At 42.8% G+C, this 24,116-nt stretch overlaps 1 protein-coding gene across 1 annotated transcript in view; it reads right to left on the bottom strand.

Annotated features, from left to right (window-relative positions):
• The window catches only part of adamts13 (ADAM metallopeptidase with thrombospondin type 1 motif, 13), a 43,535-nt gene that overhangs the window by 13,245 nt on the left and 6,174 nt on the right, over positions 1-24,116 (bottom strand). The window contains exons 6-21 of the mRNA XM_060930722.1: positions 22,455-22,588; positions 22,200-22,283; positions 21,990-22,114; positions 21,162-21,308; positions 20,903-21,037; positions 15,640-15,790; positions 15,449-15,553; positions 15,175-15,326; positions 13,833-13,896; positions 12,609-12,735; positions 12,333-12,481; positions 5,927-6,047; positions 5,757-5,837; positions 5,473-5,654; positions 4,306-4,456; positions 1,352-1,481 (exon numbers count right to left, since the gene is read on the bottom strand). Coding sequence (XP_060786705.1) covers positions 1,352-1,481; positions 4,306-4,456; positions 5,473-5,654; positions 5,757-5,837; positions 5,927-6,047; positions 12,333-12,481; positions 12,609-12,735; positions 13,833-13,896; positions 15,175-15,326; positions 15,449-15,553; positions 15,640-15,790; positions 20,903-21,037; positions 21,162-21,308; positions 21,990-22,114; positions 22,200-22,283; positions 22,455-22,588 — 2,038 coding nt within the window. The remainder of the gene's footprint in view (positions 1-1,351; positions 1,482-4,305; positions 4,457-5,472; positions 5,655-5,756; positions 5,838-5,926; positions 6,048-12,332; positions 12,482-12,608; positions 12,736-13,832; positions 13,897-15,174; positions 15,327-15,448; positions 15,554-15,639; positions 15,791-20,902; positions 21,038-21,161; positions 21,309-21,989; positions 22,115-22,199; positions 22,284-22,454; positions 22,589-24,116) is intronic.

Below are 24,116 nucleotides of genomic sequence, written 5' to 3'. Positions count from 1 at the left end.
CTTAGTTGAGCGGTTCTTGACGTAATATGGATTACTACAGTTGTGGTGTAGAACAGGGCTATTTACTGTATTATTATTATTATTATTTACTGTTTGATCTCTAATGCATTAAGAAGGCAAGAAACTTGTCCACTAATTAACTTTTGACGAGGAATACCTGTTAATTGAAAAGCATTCCAGGTGACTACCTCAAAAACCTGGTTAAGATAATGCCAATAGTGTACAAAGCATCATCAAGGTAAATGCTGGATACTTTGAAGAATCTAAAATATGAAACATTTTGGGGTTTTTTAACACTTTTTTGGTTTACCACATAATTCCATACAAGTTCGATATGCTATTCTATAGTTTTGAAATCTTCGGTATTGTTTTACAATGTAGAAAATAGTCAAAATTCAGAAAAACCTATGAATGAGTAGGGGTGTACAAACTTTTGACTGATACTGTATTTATATCCTGTTTACCATTTTTGTCCTAAGGTAGACTACCTTTCAGATTTTTCAAGTGTAGGTCATAAAAAGAATTTTCCCCAACACCCAGTTATTTTTGTTTAGTGGACCGAAAGCTACTGAATTTGAATCACAGACTTCCAATTTTATTAGATTTTTAAAAAATAGAACAATTAATGAATTTAGGGCCACGTCTCTGCTATTTTTTCCTGCTTCACCATGACCCAATTCAAGATATTACGTCATGCATCACGTGGTGGGCTTTCCCTGTTCGCACAAGGCATTATGAGATACAAATTTGAAACAGGAGAGAAAAATGGACGACGTGAGTGTGCGAATGAAACGTGAAAGACCAACTACAGTAATGGAAAGCGAGAAGAAAAGACGTTATGTGGAAACGCAGGCCCAAACTAATAAATATCGGCGGTCAGCAAGCACCTCAGTGTGATCAGCTGTTCGTTTAGTGACAGAATGATGTAACTCTCAGTGCACGATCAAAGTTAAACCTGTAGATGGCAGTAATGCAACACTGCCATCTGCCAGCTGGATGCTAGCTGCCGTAAAACCCAAAAGATGATAGAGGTAACCCTGCGCACGCGCACACGGGCTTCCTCTGTCTGCTTGACTGTGCGAAGCGAGCGATTTCACGCACATTATTTGCTTTAATCCCCTCAAATTAAATAACTTCCCAGCCACAGAATGGCCTGATATTTTGTGAGATATTACAGAAATAAATATTATATCACAATGACCAAATTTCAGAGGGAACTAAATTTCACCAATTTTATGAAATCGAAAGGCTGTCAAGCTTTAAATTACTTTGCAACAAAGCAGACACTTCATACATATCAGAAAGTTCTGGTGTGTATGTGAACATGAATCACCAGATGAGCTGAGGCTACCTGGGAGGGCAGTCAGGTAGGTGACATGGCTGCAGGGTGCTTGGTTTTGGAGTAACTGAACCGCAGAGTTGCTCTTTGAGAAGTTCCTGGGTGTTTGTGTCAACGCACTCTTGACTAACCCTCTGAATCCCTGTAAGACCAAAGGCCCATTATGTTCACAATCCTTCATGGAGATAAATCAACATAATTTTCAGCACAATAATGACATAACCTGGCGACTTGTCCAGGGTGTACCCCGCCTTTCGCCTGTAGTCAGCTGGGATAGGCTCCAGCTTGCCTGCAACCCTGTAGAACAGGATAAAGCGGCTAGAGATAATGAGATGAGATGAGAATAATGACATAACAGCTTTTTAGGGAGAAACCAGAGGTGTACAACAGCAGTCCTGGAAGGAGTCCAGTTCAGTTTGGTGATTTCCCATATGCATATGGAAATTTTTTTAAAATATATGTTTGAGTTTCAGTTTTCATTTTAGTCCCTGTGATAAACCTGTGGATGATTGCTATTCAGGCGCATTTGGAGGGTTTTTCCCTTTATTTCCACACCACACGTTGTGTGGCAACTACTATTTTCCACACTAAACTAGTACACAAATTGCAGAAATGTCTGACTTTTTATTTATTCAGGTTGTTTTTATACATGCCAGTATCTCATTCCACTTCTACCATAAAAATTTGCCAATAATCCTTTAAAAAAAAAAAATTATTATTAAGGACTGCTATATTTTTTTAACCATTTATAGTTACAGTTAATGCTCTGGAGCACCCATGAAACAAGTTAAGTTCTGTTATCGCTTACAATATAGCAACTCTAATTGTTCTTTCACCAGCTTCTCTTTTTCTATCTCTCTCTCAAAGTTAATAAGGCAAAAAAAAACAAACAGTAGGTCATGTTACCAGGAACCTGGAAAGTGCAAAGTCCACTGTCCTGACCGTTACAAAGCACTGACACTGGAGACTCTTTCTATAAATATAAAATAAACATCTCCATCTCAATGCTCATATGTTTTTTTTCTTTGATTAATTAATAGCACTTTTTAAAATCTGTTCATTATTAGACTTAATAATTAAAACAGATCATTTATTATCCCCCGCCCAAACAAAGTTTGGGTGGGGGATATAGAAATGGGTTTCATCCATCCATCCATCTGTCCGGCTGTCCGGCCGTCCAGTCAAGTTTTTGTTTCCGGGCCATATCTTTAAAACTACTGAAGATATCTTCATGAAACTTTGTATACATATCAATCAACATGTGAACTGGTACTTTTTGCTATTTTGGATTTTTGAAAACAAGTATTTTTCAAATTTTTACATAAAAATAGATTTTGACTTAGTTTCTAAGAGCAATGTTCGTTTCCGGAGCATATATCCAAAACTATTTATTATACGGATTTGAAACTTGGTATACATGTTAACAAGGTGATATAGATGTGCCTTTTCATACTAAGAAATTTGAGAAATTTTAATTTTTCCTGTTTCCATGGAAACAATTTCAGACTTAGTTTCTCAGGTTAGTCTTAGGGGTAGGTTTTGTTTCCAGAGCAGAACTTGAAAACTATGAGTGGTATGGTCTTGAAAGTTGGTATATGTGTTGATTAAGTAATGTATATGTGCCTTTTGATACTAAGAAATGTGAGAAATTTTAAGTTTTAGCTCACCTGGACCAAAGGTCAGGTGGGTTTATACCATGGGCTGCTGAGGTCAGTGTAAAGAGGTAGAGTTGGTTTCCTGAAGCAGAACTTGAAAAATGTGACAAATAATATCTTGAAGCTTGGTATATAGTTGGTATATAGGGCAGGGGATATAAATGACTGTCTTCTTGTTATAATTATAACAGACTCAGATGAAATGAGAAAGAACGCATTAGAATAAACCTGTGATGTGCCTTGTAGCTGGACTCCCCTCTGAGCAGTACCATTATAGAAAATTAATCAACCTTCTGAGCAATCAGAATCAAGAATTAAACAGTGCCTTGATATATTTAAATAATATTGGCTGGCTTTTTTACGTGGTATATCAGATATATTCCATTCAGCTTGCATGATACTGAATGAGTCAAAGATGAGTAGCTGAATGGAATATATCTGATATACCACGAAAAAAAAGCCAGCCAATATTATTATTATTATTATTATTATTATTATTATACATTCCTTTTGCGTCTTTCTCTTTCAAAATTCTCTCAAAATTTTCAGTATTTAATGAAGCAAACCTGGCAGCCATGTTTGTTTACAAATTGTCACAGTCGCTCACTAGCATGGAAGTTTTACATCTCCGATGTGTGACGTCATGTTGTCTTGACTACCATGCAATATTGTAAACCGTATTCAACGCTCATTCTCCATTGGGTAGAGTGATATAATACACATAGGATAAGCGATATGCTAACAATATTGCATGCTGTCAAAACAAATGAATGAAACCCACTAGAAGGGAATAGAACACGTTTTTATTCCAGCGAAAAAGTGTCCTGTATGTATAATAATTGTTATTATACAGTATGACTGTATTTCTATTTAGAAATGATTGTGTAGTTTTAGTTTTTTGTTACTGATATTAACCCTGGTTTAAAGATACACACGTATGTCCAATTTCCTCAAACATCATCAAGCTAAAGTCATCTTCATTGGAGAGAGTGTTCAATGTGAAGTTTGCTCTACCATTGAACCATGAACTTTGTGTTACCATGATTATTGGGGAAACTCAGTTCTGATGCAACACAGCAGTTCAATACCAGGTCAAGTAAGTATGTTAGGAAATCAACCTGTGCATCAGACTCCAGCTCTCCAGGTCTGGAAATTGGGGAAATCTCACACTAGACCACTTCATCTGTGGAATTAAAAAGCTGAGCAGTATGAGAGCCATAAATGATTATGGTTTGTTTTGTTCTATTCTCATTAACCAGCTCAGTGACCTTTACACGGATGTGACTCCTTCCTTTTGGCTTTTTCTTTTACCTGAGCCACAGGTTACAGAACAAGATGAAATGACGGTGGACCATCGACCCTCAATTTTCTTCTCCATGGGTTCAGTGTCAGGCATGTAGTACTGATAGGTGATGTTTGGGCTTGTGATGTCCCCGTATTCCCTTCCATGTTTTCGATACACCTGAGAATACATATGACCAATAACCCAAAAGTTCTGTCTTGTGAAACGACTACAAACATTATAAATGTGTTCAAATGTACACATGCAGTACTGTCCAAAAGTCTTGGGCACATGTAAAGAAATGCTGGAGACCAAAAATGGCTTAAAAATACTGAAATTAAATGTTTCAACATTTAAAAAAAAAAACACTAGTAAGCAGTAAGCCATAATAAATGAAACAAAGTCAATATTTGGTGCGAGATGACCCTTTGCTTTAAAAAAAAAAAAGTCTCAGGACCAATGAGTGCAGTTTTATAAGGAAATGAGCTGTAGGTTTTACTGAGCATCTTACAGAACCAGCCACAGTTCTTCTGGACACTTTGACTGTCACACTCGCTTCCACATTTTGCACCAAAACCCAGCAGCCTTCATTACGGTTTCTTTTTTAATCTGAAAAGTGCTCTCTTGTAATGTAATATGGTGCTCAGGTACAAACTTTTTTTTCCTGGAACAGTTAATTTTGTGCTGGAAAACGAACGTTTGGAACTTGAAAATGTTTTTGTACTGACTATAGAATTTTGTTATAGAAGCCTTTATTTGTCATGTGCACACTCAAGCACATGACAAATAAACGCGCTCTGCATTTAACCCATCTGAAGCAGTGAACACACAAGTGAGCAATGAACACACCCATACCCAGAGTAATGGGCAGCTACAGCACCCAGAGAGCAGTTGGAGGTTAGGTCTTTGAACCGTGGGGGAAACCAGAGCACCCGGAGGAAACCCAAGCAGACACAGGGAGAACATGTTCACTCCACACAGAAAGGCCCCTGGGCTCGAACCCAGAACCTTTTTGCTGTGAAGCGACAGTGCTAACCACTACACCACCATGCCACCAAAGTTTGTATGTAAAAAAGCAGGTGCCTAAGGCTTTTGCACAGTACTCTATGTTACTACAATTTTTCCAGGATTTAGCTGATGGAAAACAAACAAACTGTGGGGAAAAAAAATGTGATGATGTAATCATTCCCGCCCACCTGTATGTGGATCTTCTCTGAGATTGGTCCAGACAGAATGAGCTCCTCTGTATGAGGTAAGAGGTCAGGGCTGAGGTAGAGATTATAGATCATGTAGTTCTCCTCCAAAGGTGAAGGGTGGGTGGTGTTTAATGCTATATCCCCATCTCCAGCGACTATATATTTATCATTCACCAGCACAGCTACCCCAAAAACAGAATTGTGGATTTTTATACATAAATACACATACTGTCATAAGATAAAACTTTTTTAGTGTAAAAAAAAAACCTATTTTCAAAATGTACCCATATGTGTGAAAACCGGATTCCAGTTATTCACGTGAACCTGAGAGGCATTCACTGGCAGAATGAGGAATGTGACATACTCTGAAATGAAAGCAGAGCAAAATAAAGTGGAGTAGGTTTATGAACAAAAACATGCAACGGTTGAAAAGAATAAAGGTCGAGTCGCCTACCTTTGACCTCTCCACCTGTGTAAGAGCCAGTAATAAGGTGGCAGGTGCTGCCATTTCCTCCACATACTCCGCAAACGTCCTCCACCTTCCCAGAGCGCAACACTCCATCACAGCCAAACGCCTAAGAAAAGACCACAAGGACTCTTAGAGAAGTATGTCTTTTGACTAATATCTTCTACTCCACATAACTGCTTTTATTCTGTCCACATTCACCGGATATGAGCAATCGCGCGCTCTGATTGACTACTACTAGGATATCAGCTCATATACAGTGAGTAGAGAAAAACAAAATGGCAGAGGGCGTTGCTGAACCAACCGATGAAATAAAAACTCGACTCAAAAACAAAACCCAAAAAAATACAAAAAAAGCAACAAAATATGGAATTAAAGTATTTGATGGTAAGAGCGTATCTTTTTTATTTATCAAGAATTATTCTTATCATATTTTTCACAAATTGCTCCTGTCATTTCGCAGGTTTGTTTACATTCTAAGCGGAACTTATTTTGTCAGACGTTTTGTGCAAAGTTTTTATTTATCGAATTTGCAAAAAATAAAAATAAAAATGCTCTGTTTCTCAAAATCCAGTAAATGTGGATAGAATAAAACAGTTATTCCACTCAATCTTGTTGTATCAAGGCTGCTTCTTCAACCTTCAGGCCATGGCTGCCTCCAAAAAGATGGTAATTATGGTTGGGCATGGCTGCCCACATATCGCCACTAAAAACAAAAACATTTGGTGCAGTATCGGGCAAAATGTCAGTGGGAGGTGGAGGAGAGGGTTGAGCCCACACCTTTACTTCCAATGTCAATGAACATCAAGGACTCCTGAGGAAACGTCTAGCAAGTCAGAATTTTTTTTCTTTGTATTTTCTTGCCTGTTTTGACAACTCCTACAGTGTGTTCCTTGAAGTTCGTTCTGTAGCCATGATTGACAAGTTCTTGACCCTCCTCCCTGATGATGCGCAAGGACGTAAATGATGATTGGTCAGGGTCAAATTTGGAGAGTTGCCAATCCACTGACCAAGACACGGCAAGATGTCATGGCACGATGATTGATTGATTAAACTGACATCAGGAAAGACAAAAATTTCACGTAGTCTGATCTCCGAGTAAGAGAGCTGACTCGATGCAAACGCCTGTGCCAGGACGATGGGTGGAGAAATGATGAATTGATGAGTTCGTTAGCTAGCCCACCAAATGAAAAAATCTGACTAAAAAGTCATAGCTAATAATGTATATTTACTATCTTATGACAAACTGTGGCGGCATGGTGGTGTAGTGGTTAGCGCTGTCGCCTCACAGCAAGAAGGTCCGGGTTCGAGCCCCGTGGCCGGCAAGGGCCTTTCTGTGCGGAGTTTGCATGTTCTCCCCGTGTCCGCGTGGGTTTCCTCTGGGTGCTCCGGTTTCCCCCACAGTCCAAAGACATGCAGGCTAGGTTAACTGGTGGCTCTAAATTGAGCGTAGGTGTGAATGTGAGTGTGAATGGTTGTCTGTGTCAATGTGTCAGCCCTGTGATGACCTGGCGACTTGTCCAGGGTGTACCCCGCCTTTCGCCCGTAGTCAGCTGGGATAGGCTCCAGCTTGCCTGCGACCCTGTAGAACAGGATAAAGCAGCTAGAGATAATGAGATGAGATGACAAACTGTACAGTGTAGCACAACCTGTTTAGCTGCTGTGGTAAATTAGTCAAGTCGTTGCTCAACATTTTGTCCTTGCATTGCATGTAAATCTCAAGGTGACTGCATGTTCTAGCAGGAGAGATGTAGGACAGGTTTGTGCTTGACTTTCTTGTGCTTGGTTTCGTCAATGTTTCCGTATATATACTGTGCATCACATGACCGTGACATGCATTAAGTAGAAACGTAGCTACGTACCAAATGTAAACTTTTATGCAATATCTTAGACATTTGACGTGTCCTGTACCAGATCTGTGTCATCCATTATCCGTAACTGCTTATCCTGTGCAGGATCGTGGCCAAGCTGGAGCCTAGCCCAGCTAACTATGGGCGAGATGCAGGGTACACCTAGAGGCATCCAACCGTTCACACTCTCACATTCACACCTACGGTCAATTTAGAGCCACCAATTAACCTAACCTGCACGTCTTTGGACTGTGGGGGAAACCGGAACACCTGGAGGAAACCCACACAGTCACGGGGAGAACATGCAAACTCCACACAGAAAGGCCCCCGTCAGCCGCTGGGCTCGAACCCAGAACCTTCTTGCTGTGAGATGATGGTGCTAACCACTACACCACCGTGCCACCCTGGATCTGCGTCATAGTCATCAAAATAACATTGACATAAATCAGTGGATCGGATCGGATCCAAGCCTAATCCACTGTTTCGGATCAGTGTTGGCTTTGATCCCAGTGCTATGTATCTGTTTGCTATAAATCTCCTGTTTCTATCAAATTTAATATGCAACTGCTTTATGATGATTATGCCTAATAAGCCACACCGATGGAACAAACTGCAGTTGTAGAAGACTGTTTTGTAAACGTAGCTTGATTTGTTGCACTGGATATTAAGCATTAGTCTTGTGACGATGAAAATGCCAGAAGATTTGAACTGAGCGCTGATAACAACTTGGGTCGTCCTTCTCCTCTTTAGTCCGAATGACACGGCGTCCCTGATTTCCATAAAGAACTTCAAATTTTGATTAGTCTGACTACAGAACAGTTTTCCACTTTGCCACAGTCCATTTTAAATGAGCCTTGGCCCAGAGAAGACGTCTGCGCTTCTGGATCATGTTTAGATACGGCTTCTTCTTTGAACTATAGAGTTTTAGCTGGCAACGGCGGATGGCACGGTGAATTGTGTTCACAGATAATGTTCTCTGGAAATATTCCTGAGCCCATTTTGTGATTTCCAATACAGAAGCATGCCTGTATGTGATGCAGTGCCGTCTAAGGGCCTGAAGATCACGGGCACCCAGTATGGTTTTCCGGCCTTGACCCTTACACACACAGAGTCTTCCAGATTCTCTGAATCTTTTGATGATATTATGCACTGTAGATGATGATATGTTCAAACTCTTTGCAATTTTACACTGTCGAACTCCTTTCTGATATTGCTCCACTATTTGTCGGCACAGAATTAGGGGGATTGGTGATCCTCTTCCCATCTTTACTTCTGAGAGCCGCTGCCACTCCAAGATGCTCTTTTTATTCCCAGTCATGTTAATGACCTATTGCCAATTGACCTAATGAGTTGCAATTTGGTCCTCCAGCTGTTCCTTTTTTGTACCTTTAACTTTTCCAGCCTCTTATTGCCCCTGTCCCAACTTTTTTGAGATGTGTTGCTGTCATGAAATTTCAAATGAGCCAATATTTGGCATAAAATTTCAAAATGTCTCACTTTTGACATTTGATTTGTTGTCTATGTTCTATTGTGAATACAATATCAGTTTTTGAGATTTGTAAATTATTGCATTCTGTTTTTATTTACAATTTGTACTTTGTCTCAACTTTTTTGGAATCGGGGTTGTATGATGAGCCTGGTGGCTTTGGACTTCATATGGAAGGAAGTGAGCGGGAATTTTGTAATGTGTATGGATCTTAAATTGGCAAAAGACCTGCATGTATCATATACAGTACTGTGCAAAAGTCTTCGGCACATGTAAAGAAATGCTGTAGACCACAAATGGCTTAAAAATTAATGAAATGAAATGTTTCAACATTTTAAAAAAAACCTAGAAGAAGTAAGCCATAATAAATGAAACAAAGTCGATATATGGTGTGAAACGACCCCTTGCTTTAATAAAAAATAAATAAATAAAATAGTAGTCTCAGGTCCAATGAGTGCAGTTTTATGCAGAAATGAGCTGTAGGTTTTACTGAGCATCTTCCAGAACCAGCCACAGTTCTTCTGCACACTTTGACTGTCAGACTCGCTTCTTAATTTTGCACCAAAACCCAGCAGCCTTCATTATGTTTTCTTTTTTAATCTGAAAAATGCTCTCGTGATGTAATCTGCTGCTCAGATACAAACCTTTTTTTTTTTTTTTGCCCTGTAACATTTTAAAGGAGAACTGAAGGCAATTTTTTTTAAATCAAAATTGTATTTATCTCATTTTATAAAATATAGGAATGCATTTCTGACAGCTATTTTGTCACTGCTATAGCAAGTTATGAGTGCTTGAAATATGCTCTGTAATATATCGGTCCATATGTCAAAGCAATGGCTGTAAATGAGATTCATTGAGACCTGTGTGAGAATGTTGCAAGCTATATACACTTTATACAAGCTATATATAGAAGCTATATACACCCTAGGATTACTGATCTATTTGCCAGAAAGAATCCAAAATGGGGGCGGCACGGTGGTGTAGTGGTTAGCGCTGTCGCCTCACAGCAAGAAGGTCCGGGTTCGAGCCCCGTGGCCGGCAAGGGCCCTTCTGTGTGGAGTTTGCATGTTCTCCCCGTGTCCGCGTGGGTTTCTTCCGGGTGCTCCGGTTTCCCCCACAGTCCAAAGACATGCAGGTTAGGTTAACTGGTGACTCTAAATTGACCGTAGGTGTGAATGTGAGTGTGAATGGTTGTCTGTGTCTATGTGTCAGCCCTGTGATGACCTGGCGACTTGTCCAGGGTGTACCCCGCCTTTCGCCCGCAGTCAGCTGGGATAGGCTCCAGCTTGCCTGCGACCCTGTAGAAGGATAAAGCGGCTAGAGATAATGAGATGAATGAGATGAGATGAATCCAAAATGGCGAGGAATTGACCAAAAAGGAGCAATTTTTGTTGAACTGCTCAAAAAGGCTTAATTAGTCCATAACTTCATTAATAATTGTAATGAAGCAAATCGGGGTAGAAGTTATATGCACCCTAGGTACCCCTACCTTCATGCCAGAAAGAATAAAAATTGGTGAAGAATTAAGGGAGGAGAAGCGATTTGTGTGGAAACTGCTCGTTAGGGCTTAATTACTCCATATCTTCATTATTAATTGCAATGATGCAAATTTGGATAGAAGCTATATGCACCCCAGGCAGACCTACCTTCCTGCCAAAAAGAAGAAAAATCAATCAAGAACTAAGACAGAAGAAGCGATTTTCATGAAATGTGGACGACGACGACAGACGGATGACAAACAACACATGATGGCATAAACTCATTACCTGTTGGCCGGATGAACTAACAACATATGGAACATATATGGAATTATGGAGTAAACACAAAAGTGTTAAAAAAAACTGCAAAATGTTTCATATTTTGGATTCTTCAATGTATCCAGCGTTTACCTTGATGACGCTTTGCACACTATTGGCATTATCTTAACCAGCTTCATGAGGTAGTCACCTGAAATGCTTTTCAATTAACAGGTATACCTCATCAAAAGTTAATTAGTGGATGAGTTTCTTGCCTTCTTAATGCGTTTGAGATCAAACAGTAAACAGTAAATAATAAAAATACCATATAATAAATAGCCCTATTCGACAACTGTAGTAATCCATATTATGTCAAGAACTGAACAACGAAGTAAAGAGAAACGACATCCATCATTACTTTAAGACATGAGGTGTCTTTTAATTCATAAAAACAAAGAAAAAAATTTGAATTCGAAGGTGTGTCCAAACTTTTAACTGGTACTGTATATATGAATAGTGAGTACCTTTCTGAAAAAAGGGGTGGGGCTGAATGCTGTTCTGGCTGTGGGGTGGAGTTAATTTAAGGGCCAGAAAATCCAAACAAAGCCCTGAAACTAAAGCCCGGTGCACACAGGCAATTTTCTGTCGCTTGGTCGTGCAACTTTTTGACGCAACCGAAAAATCGCTTCGTGTGCGGATATTTGCGACGGTGATTTTTTGTTGCTTATGACAGATCGCAGGTATCAAACATGCTTGATATTCTGCAACAAAAAAATTGCCAGTCGCTGACTTGTTGCAGAGATATCACTGCATGTGTGTGTCTTTGTGATAACAAAGGGATCACCTCCAAAAGCTAAGCCAATCCCCGCTCGTGAAGTAGTCACGTGATTTCCACATGACTTGCATCCCCCTTCCCAAATCACCCACTGGTCGCAGATAACGCGCACACGCAGCTACCCGAGAGGGGAAACTTGCGTCCAAAAATCATAATACACTCACGACGAGAAGTCGCCCGTGTGCGCCGGGCTTAAGGAACTGACCAAATGCATTGCACTTCAAAATTGATTGACAATTTTTTTTGTATTTTTGTTTTCTTGATATCGCATGATTATTATCAATCTAGAAACACTTTTAAACATTACAAACCGCACCTTTAATTTGCTCATTCATACCTACTTACTTTCTGTCTTGTATTGATTGTTGTATTATGTCACCATTTTGGTTTCTTTCTCACATTAGTTTTAAAAACTTTGCAGTCCTGAATAAAATACTTGCGGACTGAGCCACAGACCTCACTCCCTTCTAAGCATTGCTGACATTACCTTGCACTTCCCGTTAAGGCAGGCAGTAATGGAGCCAGCAGCGACAGGGCCGTCAAGTTCGCACCTCGTCCCGTCGATAAACTGAGCCCCACGACTCACCATGAAGTCCTGCTCACGAGAGCGACACATCAGCTTACACTGAGCATCACCTTATCACCACATACCAAGAGACAGAACAAGAGAAAGCAATTTACATAATAATCACAGGACCCAACATGAATGTTACTTTGTTATGATAATTAGCATCTTTGATAATTGTTCTGCTGGATAGCTAACCTGAAATGAAACCAACAGCAGGGATCCATGAGTAGGCTGTGGTTGAATATGCAGAAAGCAGGAGGGGTTGGTCATCTGTATCTGAGCACTGCTGGGCCATGAACTCATGCTGGTTACCTTCACATGGCTAAAACAGGACAAGAGAGACAGCGCTAGGTCATCAGGCATGTGGAACTTACTCTACTAACTTTGACACAAAGGTCACATATTGTATTGATTCCTAAATTCATACAAAATAAAGATTAAGACGTGAAAGAAGCATCAAAATCTACAGTGGTGCTTGAAAGTTTGTGAACCCTTTAGAATTTTCTATATTTCTGCATAAATATGACCTACAACATCAGATTTTCACACAAGTCCTAAAAGTAGATAAAGAGAACCCAGTTAAACAAATGAGACAAAAATATTATACTTGGTCATTTATTTATTGAGGACAATGATCCAATATTGCATATCTGTGAGTGGCAAAAGTATGTGAACCTCTAGGATTAGCAGTTAATTTGAAGGTGAAATTAGAGTCAGGTGTTTTCAATCAATGGGATGACAATCAGGTGTGAGTGGGCACCCTGTTTTATTTAAAGAACAGGGATCTATCAAAGTCTGATCTTCACAACACATGTTTGTGGAAGTGTATCATGGCACGAACAAAGGAGATTTCTGAGGACCTCAGAAAAAGCGTTGTTGATGCTCATCAGGCTGGAAAAGGTTACAAAACCATCTCTAAAGAGTTTGGACTCCACCAATCCACAGTCAGACAGATTGTGTACAAATGGAGGAAATTCAAGACCATTGTTACCCTCCCCAGGAGTGGTCGACCAACAAAGATCACTCCAAGAGCAAGGCGTGTAATAGTCGGCGAGGTCACAAAGGACCCCAGGGTAACTTCTAAGCAACCGAAGGCCCCTCTCACATTGGCTAATGTTAATGTTCATGAGTCCACCATCAGGAGAACACTGAACAACAATGGTGTACATGGCAGGGTTGCAAGGAGAAAGCCACTGCTCTCCAAAAAGAACATTGCTGTTTGTCTGCAGTTTGCTAAAGATCATTATGCAGAAATATTATTTATGCAGAAATATAGAAAATTCTAAAGGGTTCACAAACTTTCAAGCACCACTGTATATATAGATGTGTCCTATCTGTATCTTGCTTGGACAGCATGTATAGTTGGTTCACAGTTGCATTAGCTGAAACCGATTGCAAACATGACCAGTGGAAATGTACCTGTCGATTACAAAGTTCAGCCTCTGTCCCCTCTCCCTTACAGTCTCTCCCTCCAAATGCTGGCCTACAATTAACCACACGTATAACAAAAGAATTAAAAGTCACAGAACACGCACAGGGCAAAAAGACAAATCATAAACTCATGCACTTGCTATGACTTTGTTTTCTTCATAGGGTTGTCTGTTCATGTGATCAATATGCACCGTAAATTTTTATACCACATGCTCATAACATTAAAGGTAACTACTGTATAAATGGGCTGCAAGCTGGCCTAGTGGTTAGTGTGTCTGCCTCTCAATTGGGAGATCGCGAGTTCTACTTGTGGGCAGGTTATACCAAAGACCATCATAAAAATGGTACCTACTGCCATCTGGCAAGGCACGCTGCAATACAGAGGCGGGTGCGGAGTCAAACTCTCGCAGTTACCAGAGGACAAGCCCCCTGCTGTAACCCTAGCTGTATAGGCGAGAGTCCAAGGCCTACGGAAATGGAGATCGGTGCCGCCCAATGTGCCTTAAGGGCCTGGTTAGTATTGGGACGGGAGACTGCCTGGGAAGACCAGGTTCTGGCACGGGAAGGACTTATAACTGTAAAAATGGACAAAAATCAGGACTTGTCACTCTTCTCTTGATTAAAAATGGTTGAATTTATTGTGAATTGCTGTCATGGGACAATAATCCATTGTAGGCTACATCACATCACCCCATCACTGATTGTGCATGGTTTGGAACCTTCCATTTCCAGTTGAGAGTATGCTGTGCGCATTTTGGCTGCCGCTTCTCACCGGAGTGTTTTTATTTTTCTTTTTACCCCCTTTGTTCTTCTTTTTTGTGTTTGTATAGTTTGATGTTTGTTCTTTGTTTGAATGTTTTGCCTGCCGGTTGTGGTGTGGCTCCGGACACAGTACCGGGTGTCAGTTCCCTTCAGGCCTTGGTCCGCTGTGGGCGATGCCTGTGCTCCTCGCTATGGACTGCAGTGAAATTGTTGCTCTTTTAACATCGGGGTTGTCCAGCGCTCTGTGCGGCGGTGCTTCTGTGCTTGGCGCGGTGTTCCGAGTGATGTTGCCTGATGGTGTCGCAGTGGCTGTGCAAGCGGTGTGGGATTTATCATTGTGAGCCTTTTTATGGGACTGTGGGTAGCTACACCATTGGAATTACATCCTGACCCTCTTCTGGTGGACTTTTTATTTATTTATTTACATATTTATGTATGTATGTATTTATTTTGACCTTGGGTGTAAGAAAGGCGCTATGTAAGTTGAATTTCATCATCATATTATTATTATTATTATTAATTTTATTTTTTCCCTATAGCAGCATGCCCTTACTTCGCACATATATACCTGGGATTGTTGCACTCTCTCTTGCGGTACGTGATTCCTCCTCCACAGGTGCGTGAACAGGAGGAATATTCAGACCAGGATGACCAGGAGCCATGAACCAGCAGGGAGGAGCTCAGTTTGGATGCAGATACACAATGGCCCTTTAAACACCACTGAGACAGAACACAGCTTCCATGAAATGATTTGTTGTAAAACATAGTGTTGTAGGAGAATGAGAGTTGGCTGTGTGTACATAAAGGGAAATCCTTCGCACAAGACTGATGATATTTGATACCTGATTCAGCCCACATTCAGTGCCATCCAACAGCGGCACAAGAAGTCGGGTGCAGGTGCTGTGATCGCCAGGGATGATGTGGCAGGACAGAAATCGACAGGTAGCCTAGAGATGCAACATATAAATTCTGGACAGAGTCATTTATATCCATGTTACATAAGACTCAGGTGATCTACTGGATTTTTCCTCACCATGTCATTACTAGTGAAGGAACAGGCAGTGGCTGTGCTCCCGAACGCGATGCGACACTGATCATCAACACCATAGTACAGCCCGGGTTTCCACTCCTGCAGTGATCCTCCCAGCACTGGTACATCCTTCACACACTCTGCTTTGCCTGCACTAATGTGTTTAGAATAGTAAATGTGTTTACGTACATACAGTATATTCCAATAGTTAAGTATTTAACGTCACTTTTCTCATTGCAAGTAGCATGTGGAGTTCTTGTTATTGTGGAAGCATACAGTGGATATAAAAAGTGTACACACCCTGTTAAAATGATAGGTTTTTCTGATGTAAAAAAAATATAAATGAGACCACGATAAATAATTTCAAAACATTTCCCACCATTAATGTGACCTATAACCTGTATGATTCAATTGAAAAACAAGCAAATCTGTTAGGGAGAAAAACATCTCATCTCATCTCATTATCTGTAGCTGCTTTATCCTGTTCTACAGGGTCGCAGGCAAGCTGGAGCCTATCCCAGCTGACTACGGGCGAAAGGCGGGGTACACCCTGGACAAGTCGCCAGGTCATCACAGGGCTGACACATAGACACAGACAACCATTCACACTCACATTCACACCTACAGTCAATTTAGAGTCACCAGTTAACCTAACCTGCATGTCTTTGGACTGTGGGGGAAACCGGAGCACCCGGAGGAAACCCACGCAGACACGGGGAGAACATGCAAACTCCACACAGAAAGGCCCTCGCCGGCCACGGGGCTCGAACCCGGACCTTCTTGCTGTGAGGCGACAGCACTAACCACTACACCACTGTGCCGCCCGGAGAAAAACATAAAAAAAAAAAAAAAAATGTACAATAAGCTGGTTGCATAAGTGTACACACCCTTAAACTAATACTTTTTTTGAAGCACCTTTTGATTTAATTACAGCATTCAGTCTTTTGGGGTTCACACCTGCCATCAACTAAAATGACTCTGATTAACCTCAAATAAAGTTCAGACATTTACTTGGTTGCATCCTCCAGCAAAAGCCAGGGTTCGCAGAGAGCTTACAAAGCATCAAAGGGATCTCATTGTTGAAAGGTATCAGTCAGGAGAAGGGTACAAAAAATTTCCACGACATTAGACAAACCATGGAACACAGTGAAGATGGTCATCAAGAAGTGGAGAAAATATGGGACAACAGAGACGTTACCGAGAACTGGATGTCCCTCCAAAATTGATGAAAAGACAAGACGAAAACCGGTCAGGGAGGCTGCCAAGAGGCCTACAGCAACACTGAAGGAGCTGCAGGGATTTCTGGCAAGTACTGATTGTGTACTACATGTGACAACAATCTTCCGTACTCTCCATAAGTCTGGACTATGAGGTAGAGTCAAAGAAAAACATCCAGGCCTGGCTAAATTTTGCAAAAAAAAAAATCAATTCCTGTGGGTTCACCACCCACAGAGGTAGCCATAGGGGGCTGGTGCAGTGTGGATTGGGCGGCAGTTGAAGGCAGGGGCCTCGACGACCTGATCCCCGAACACAGTGGCTAGCTGTTGGGACATGGAATGTCACTTCGCTGGGGGGGGAAAGAGCCTGAGCTTGTGAGGGAGGTTGAGAGGTACCGGCTAGAGATAGTCGGGCTCACCTCTATGCACAGCTTGGGCTCCGGAACCCAGCTCCTCGAGAGGGGCTGGACTCTCCACTTCTCTGGAGTCTCCCATGGTGAGCGGCGGCGGGCTGGTGTGGGCTTGCTTATAGCTCCCCAGCTCAGCCGCCATGTGTTGGAGTTTACCCCAGTGAACGAGAGGGTCGCCTCTCTGCGCCTTCGGATCGGGGAGAGGGCCCTTGCTGTTGTTTGTGCCTACAGGCCGAATAGCAGTATAGAGTATCCGGCCTTCTTGGAGTCCCTAGGAGAGGTACTGAGGGGTGCTCAGACTGGGGACTCCATTGTTCTACTGGGGGACTTCAACGCTCACGTGGGCGACAACAGTGACACCTGGAGGGGCGTGATTGGGAGGAACGGCCTCCCCGATCTGAACCTGAGTGGTGTTTTGTTATTGGACTTCTGTGCTAGTCACGGTTTGTCCATAACAAACACCATGTTCGAGCATAGGGGTGTCCATAAGTGCACGTGACACCTTAGGTCAGAGGTCGATGATTGACTTTGTTGTCGTTTCATCTGATCTCTGGCCCTATGTCTTGGACACTCGGGTGAAGAGAGGGGCTGAGCTGTCAACTGATCACCACCTGGTGGTGAGTTGGATCTGGTGGAGGAGGAGGAAGCCCGACAGACCTGGCAGGCCCAAATGTATGGTGAGGGTCTGCTGGGAACGTCTAGCCGAGCACTCTGTTGGGGAGGTCTTTAACTCCCACCTCCGGGAGAGCTTCTCTCAGCTTCCAAGGGAAGCGGGGAACATTGAGTCTGAGTGGACCATGTTCTCTACCTCCATTGTAGACGCGGCTGTTCGGAGCTGTGGCCGCAAGGTCTCCGGTGCCTGTCATGGCGGCAATCCCCGAACCTGGTGGTGGACACCGGAAGTAAGGGATGCCGTCAAGCTGAAGATGGAGTCCTATCAGGCCATGTTGGCCTCCGGGACTCCTGAGGCAGCTGACGGGTATCAGCAGGACAGGCGTGCTGCAGCTCGGGCAGTTGCAGAGGCAAAAACTTGGAACTGGGAGGAGTTTGGTGAGGCCATGGAGGAGGACTATCGGTCGGCCTCAAAGAAATTCTGGCAAACCGTCCAGAGCCTCAGGAAGGGGAAGCAGTACTCTGCCAACACTGTTTATAGTGTGGGTGGGGAGCTGTTGACCTCGACTGGGGACATTGTCGGGCGGTGGAAGGAATACTTTGAGGATCTCCTCAATCCCACCATCACGTCTTCCATTGAGGAAGCGGAGGCTGATGACTCAGAGGTAGACTCATCCATTACTCAAGCCGAAGTCACTGAGGTGGTTTGCAAGCTCCTCGGTGGCAAGGCACCGGGGGTGGATGAAATCTGCCCTGAGTATCTCAAGTCTCTGGATGTTGTGGGGCTGTCTTGGCTGACACGCCTCTGCAACATCGCGTGGCGGTCGGGGATAGTGCCTCTGGAGTGGCAGACTGGGGTGGTGGTCCCTCTTTTTAAGAAAGGGGACCAGAGAGTGTGCTCCAATTATAGGGGAATCACACTTCTCAGCCTCCCTGGGAAGGTTTACTCCAGGGTACTGGAGAGGAGAATTCGGCCAATAGTCGAACCTTGGATCCAGGAGGAACAATGCTGTTTTCGTCCTGGTCGCGGAACACTGGACCAGCTCTATACCCTTCATAGGGTGCTCGAGGGTTCATGGGAGTTTGCCCAACCAGTCCACATGTGCTTTGTGGATCTGGAGAAGGCATTCGACCGTGTCCCTCGTGGTATTCTGTGGGGGGTGCTTCGGGAGTATGGGGTTCAGGGCTCTTTGCTAAGGGCTGTCTGGTCCCTGTATGAACCGAGCAGGAGTCTGGTTCGCATTGCCGGCAGTAAGTCAGACCTGTTCCCAGTGTATGTTGGACTTCGGCAGGGCTGCCCTTTGTCACCGGTTCTGTTCATAATTTTTATAGACAGAACTTCTAAGCGCAGCCAGGGGCCGGAAGGAATCCTGTTTGGGAACCACAGGATTTCATCTCTGCTTTTTGCGGATGATGTTGTCCTGTTGGCTTCTTCAAACCAGGACCATCAGCATGCACTGGGGCGGTTTGCAGTCGAGTGTGAAGTGGGTGGGATGAGAATCAGCACCTCCAAGTCTGAGGCCATGGTTCTCGACCGGAAAAGGGTGGCTTGCCCTCTCCAGGTTGGTGGAGAAGTCCTGCCTCAAGTGGAGGAGTTTAAGTATCTCGGGATCTTGTTCACGAGTGAGGGAAGGATAGAGTGTGAGATCGACAGGCGGATCGGTGCAGCCTCCGCAGTGATGCGGTCGCTTTACCGGTCCGTCGTGGTGAAGAAGGAGCTGAGCCAAAAGGCGAAGCTCTCGATTTACCAGTCGATCTATGTTCCGACTCTCACCTATGGTCATGAGCTTTGGGTAATGACCAAAATAACAAGATCGCGGATACAAGCGGCCGAAATGAGTTTCTTTCGCAGGGTGGCTGGGTGCTCCCTTAGAGATAGGGTGAGAAGCACAGTCACTCGGGAGGAGCTCGGAGTAGAGCCACTGCTCCTCCACATCGAGAGGAATCAGCTGAGGTGGCTCGGGCATCTCTTTCGGATGCCTCCTGGACGCCTCCCTGGGGAGGTGTTCCAGGCATGTCCCCCCGGGAGGAGGCCCCGGGGAAGACCCAGGACACGCTGGAGGGACTATGTCTCTCGGCTGGCCTCGGAACGCCTCAGTGTTCTTCCCAAGGAGCTGGCCAAGGTGTCTGAGGAAAGGGAAGTTTGGGCTTCCATGCTCAGACTGCTGCCCCCGCAACCCGGCCCTGGATAAGCGGATGAAGACGAGACGAGACGAAAAAAATCAACTCTCCCAAAAGCATGTGGGAAAACGTGTTATGGTCTGAAGAAACCAAGGTTGAACTTTTTGGCCACAATTCCAAAAGGTATGTTTGGCACAAAAACAACACTGCACATCACCAAAAGAACACCATTCCCACGGTGAAGCATGGTGGTGGCAGCATCATGTTTTGGGGGTTGTTTTTCTTCAGCTGGAACAGGGGCTTTAGTCAAGGTGGAGGGAATTATGAACAGTTCTAAATTCCAGTCAATTTTGGCCCAAAACCTTCAGGTGTCTGCTAGAACGCTGAAGATGAAGGGAATTTCATCTTTCAGCATGACAGTGACCCCCAAAAAAGTTTTGGAATGGCCCAGCCAGAGCCCAGACCTAAATCCAGTTGAAAATCTGTGGGGTGACCTGAAGAGGGCTGTGCACCAGAGATGCCCTCGCAATCTGACAGATTTGGAGCACTTTTGCAAGGAAGAGTGGGCAAATATTGCCAAGTCTAGATGTGGCAGGCTGATGGACTCCGACCCAAAAAGACTGAATGCTGTAATTACTAAATCAAAAGGTGCTTCAACAAAGTTTAAGGGTGTGCACACTTGTGCAACCAGCTTTTATTTTTATGTTTTTTCCCCTAACAAATTTGTTTTTCAGTTGAATTGTACAGGTTATAGGTCACATTAAAGGTGGGAAAAGTTTTGAAATTATTTATCGTGGTCTCATTTTTTTACATCAGAAAAACCTATCATTTTAACAGGGTGTGTACACTTTTTATATCCACTGTATCTAAGCTCAATCACACATGGCAGAGATAATGAGTCTGTACCTGTAGAAGTTAAGGAGCTGGTTTCTGCTGCATTGAGACCAGGTGAGATCCACACTGTTGTAACCACCATCGGACGCCATAATAAACCCGCTACCACTGCACGTGTTGCCTGCACCATCATGGTTTATTCCAAAACTGGAATAAAAATTGCATGTACTCATCTCATATCTCATATCAACTCCAAACTCAATTTAGAACCTCGATCAATTTTAGATTCGAGTTTGATAGATAGATTTTATACCAGATTTGCGTCTCTTACCTGTGTCCAATCTCATGTGCAATGGTGATGCCAAGGTCAAAACCTGTATCTTCTGTAATTACACAGTTCCATTGGCTAGAACAGACCCTGCCCAGCTGGGTTACGCCTCTCACATGTTTATTCCCATTGGGCAATACTAAATCAAACCTTCCAAAAGAAAGAGGAAATATTACTGAGCACTAAAACTTTTTTTTTTAATTATTATTAGCTCATCCGGCCGACAGGTGATGAGTTTATGCCATCGTGTGCTGCCGTCGTCTGTCCAGCGTCATCCACATTTCATGAAAATTGCTTCTTCTCTCTCAATTCTTCACCGATTTTTATTCTTTTTGGCAGGAAGGTAGGTCTGCCTGGGGTGCACATAAAAGCTTCTACCCAAATTTGCATAATTGCAATTAATAATGAAGATATGGAGTAATTAAGCCCTAATGAGCAGTTTCTACACAAATCGCTTCTTCTCCCTCAATTCTTCACCAATTTTAATTCTTTCTGGCATGAAGGTAGGAGTACCTAGGGTGCATATAACTTCTACCCCGATTTGCTTAATTACAATTATTAATGAAGTTATGGACTAATTAAACCTGAATGAGCAGTTCAGCAGTCAGTTCCCCGCCATTTTGGATTCTTTCTGGCAAATAGGTCGGTATTCCTCAGATGTATATAGCTTCTATATATAGCTTGTATATAGTGTATATAGCTTGCAACATTTATTGTGCAAGGTGGCCCACTTTAGATCGTTCCTTCTGGACTAGACAGGGCCGGAGTGAGCTACGCCGTCACTGATGTTCTCGTTATTCATAAAAGTGAATTATGGAAACACCTCCGTACCTGGTGATGTACAGGAGCAGATCTGCATGCAGAGGGTCAGTCTCACTGGAAGGGTTGACTTTGTGACCCCACTCACACACACTGCGCAGAGAGGAAGTGATGTCATCAGAGATCTGAATATCTGGCTGTTAATTAAAAAAAATTAGGGATACACAACAGCTTGGTTTCATGACACAAAAATTCAATCCCATTGCAAGCTGTGGTAGTTACCTCTGCCTCAGTGAGAATGATCAAACGGACCAAGTGGACTCTTATATTTGCCCCGAGAGTGACATCTCGTAACAGCTCGGACGCCTGGGGGAGTAAACAAACATTCAGAGCAAATGGTGTGACATATCTTCAAATGTTAGATATGCTGTGTGAAAATCCCAAATAATCCCAAATCCCATGTGAACATGACAAAATGTGCAAAACACTCATATAGCAAGTGTATAGATGCAATCTTCTGACAATCTCAACACTCACAATGTTCAGGTTGGTGAGGATGTATTTCTCTGTGTCCTGCTTGTGAACCTCGTAGACATCGGTACCGACTACAACCAGCAGCTCTAAATGACTGACCTCTGCCCCTAGGAATGACCTCTGGAGCCTACGATGACCTAATATAAAATATAAAACCCTGATTACGCAACAAGAGAGGTTATTTTATATACAGTCTAGAGAAATATTATCCTTTTGTATGCAAATTGACATTAAAGGCATAATTCTAAGTTTTCTTAGTAATGAATAGCATTTTAATATGTCTTCTGCTCTGTACTTCAAGAGTCAGTGCAAAACAAATTATGCAGAAAGAAAATGAAATACACTGCAACCCCGGTATAATGAACTCTTTTACTACGTACTTTCACATATAACGAGTTAAGTTCATGTTCCCCACCTTTAATGACAATGAGTTGGAGTCTTCAAAAAAAAAAATTCACTATCACATCCATGCATTCACTCTGCACACTCTGAGTGCCATTAGGACTAATTACAGTACTATACACCTGTTCCGGATAAGAGCACAATCACAGCGCATGATTATAAGGACCCACTAAACACATAGACTTGGCAAAGCATCCTTGCTGTACCTAGTGTCTCACATTACCAAGCCTTAGATCTGTGTTTTGACTTTGTTTTGTATATTTGGACTCTGCCTTTCGTCTTTGCCTCCATCATTCTGTTTGTGCCTCGCATGACCATTGCCCGTTTCACGACCCTGCCTTTGTCTTACGTTTTTGAACTGTTTGCCTGCCTGTTTGTAAATAAACACTCTTCCTGCAATTACAGCCATCATTTGCATTACCTGACACACTGAGGCTACATCCACATGACAACGGCAATGAGATTTTTTTTTTTAAATATCACGTCCACATGGGCAATGGATCAGTAAAATATCAGGTACATATGGCAACGCAACGCTTGCTGAAAACGATGCAATACACATGCCACACCTCTACGTGCGCTGTAAGACGGTCCCATCGGAGACACCAGAACAATAGAAGAAGTAGATGCATGCACATAAACCCCTTCTTCTGTAGCATCAGCCACATAAAGTTTTGATTATTAATCAGTAGCATAAAATGAAAGACGCAGAAAGAGGAATGAATGGGGGTAGATGGAAGCCGGTATGCCAACATTCTGATATCCTCCAGAATTCTTTAATGATCCGGAATAAATTGAATGCTACACGTTGATGGATTACTTTGTTCTTCTACGCCCTTTTTGAGGAATGTATTGTCGGACTTAAACCAACATCTGAAGAGGTGAGATCGCTCCTTTTTTTTTGCTATTTTTGCTGGCGGGATTGTTTTTGTTTTTGGAAAGTGCACGGGCGGTGCGCGGTTTGGTTATACTGCTTACGCAGTGTTTGGACTAAAGACTCTGCCCTAAGGGCTATTCTCTCTCTCTCTCTCTCTCTCTCTCTCTGCACCATTACACAATAAATATTCACAGTGAAAATATTTTGTAAGCGCGTTTCATGAGACAAGTTATAGGATTTGTTGACAACTCGCATCGAGTTCGTTACACTTCTACCCGGCGTGAAGCACTGACAGTCATGTGGTTGTGATGTCATCGTAAACAAATCCGTTCTACTCATCCAGACGACTTCGCAATGGTGCCGTTGCCAGATTTTTCCACTCTGGA

This window comes from Neoarius graeffei, chromosome 10 (assembly GCF_027579695.1).
Source record: "Neoarius graeffei isolate fNeoGra1 chromosome 10, fNeoGra1.pri, whole genome shotgun sequence".
NCBI lineage: Eukaryota > Metazoa > Chordata > Actinopteri > Siluriformes > Ariidae > Neoarius > Neoarius graeffei.
This window is presented reverse-complemented; position numbering and strand designations above follow the sequence as displayed.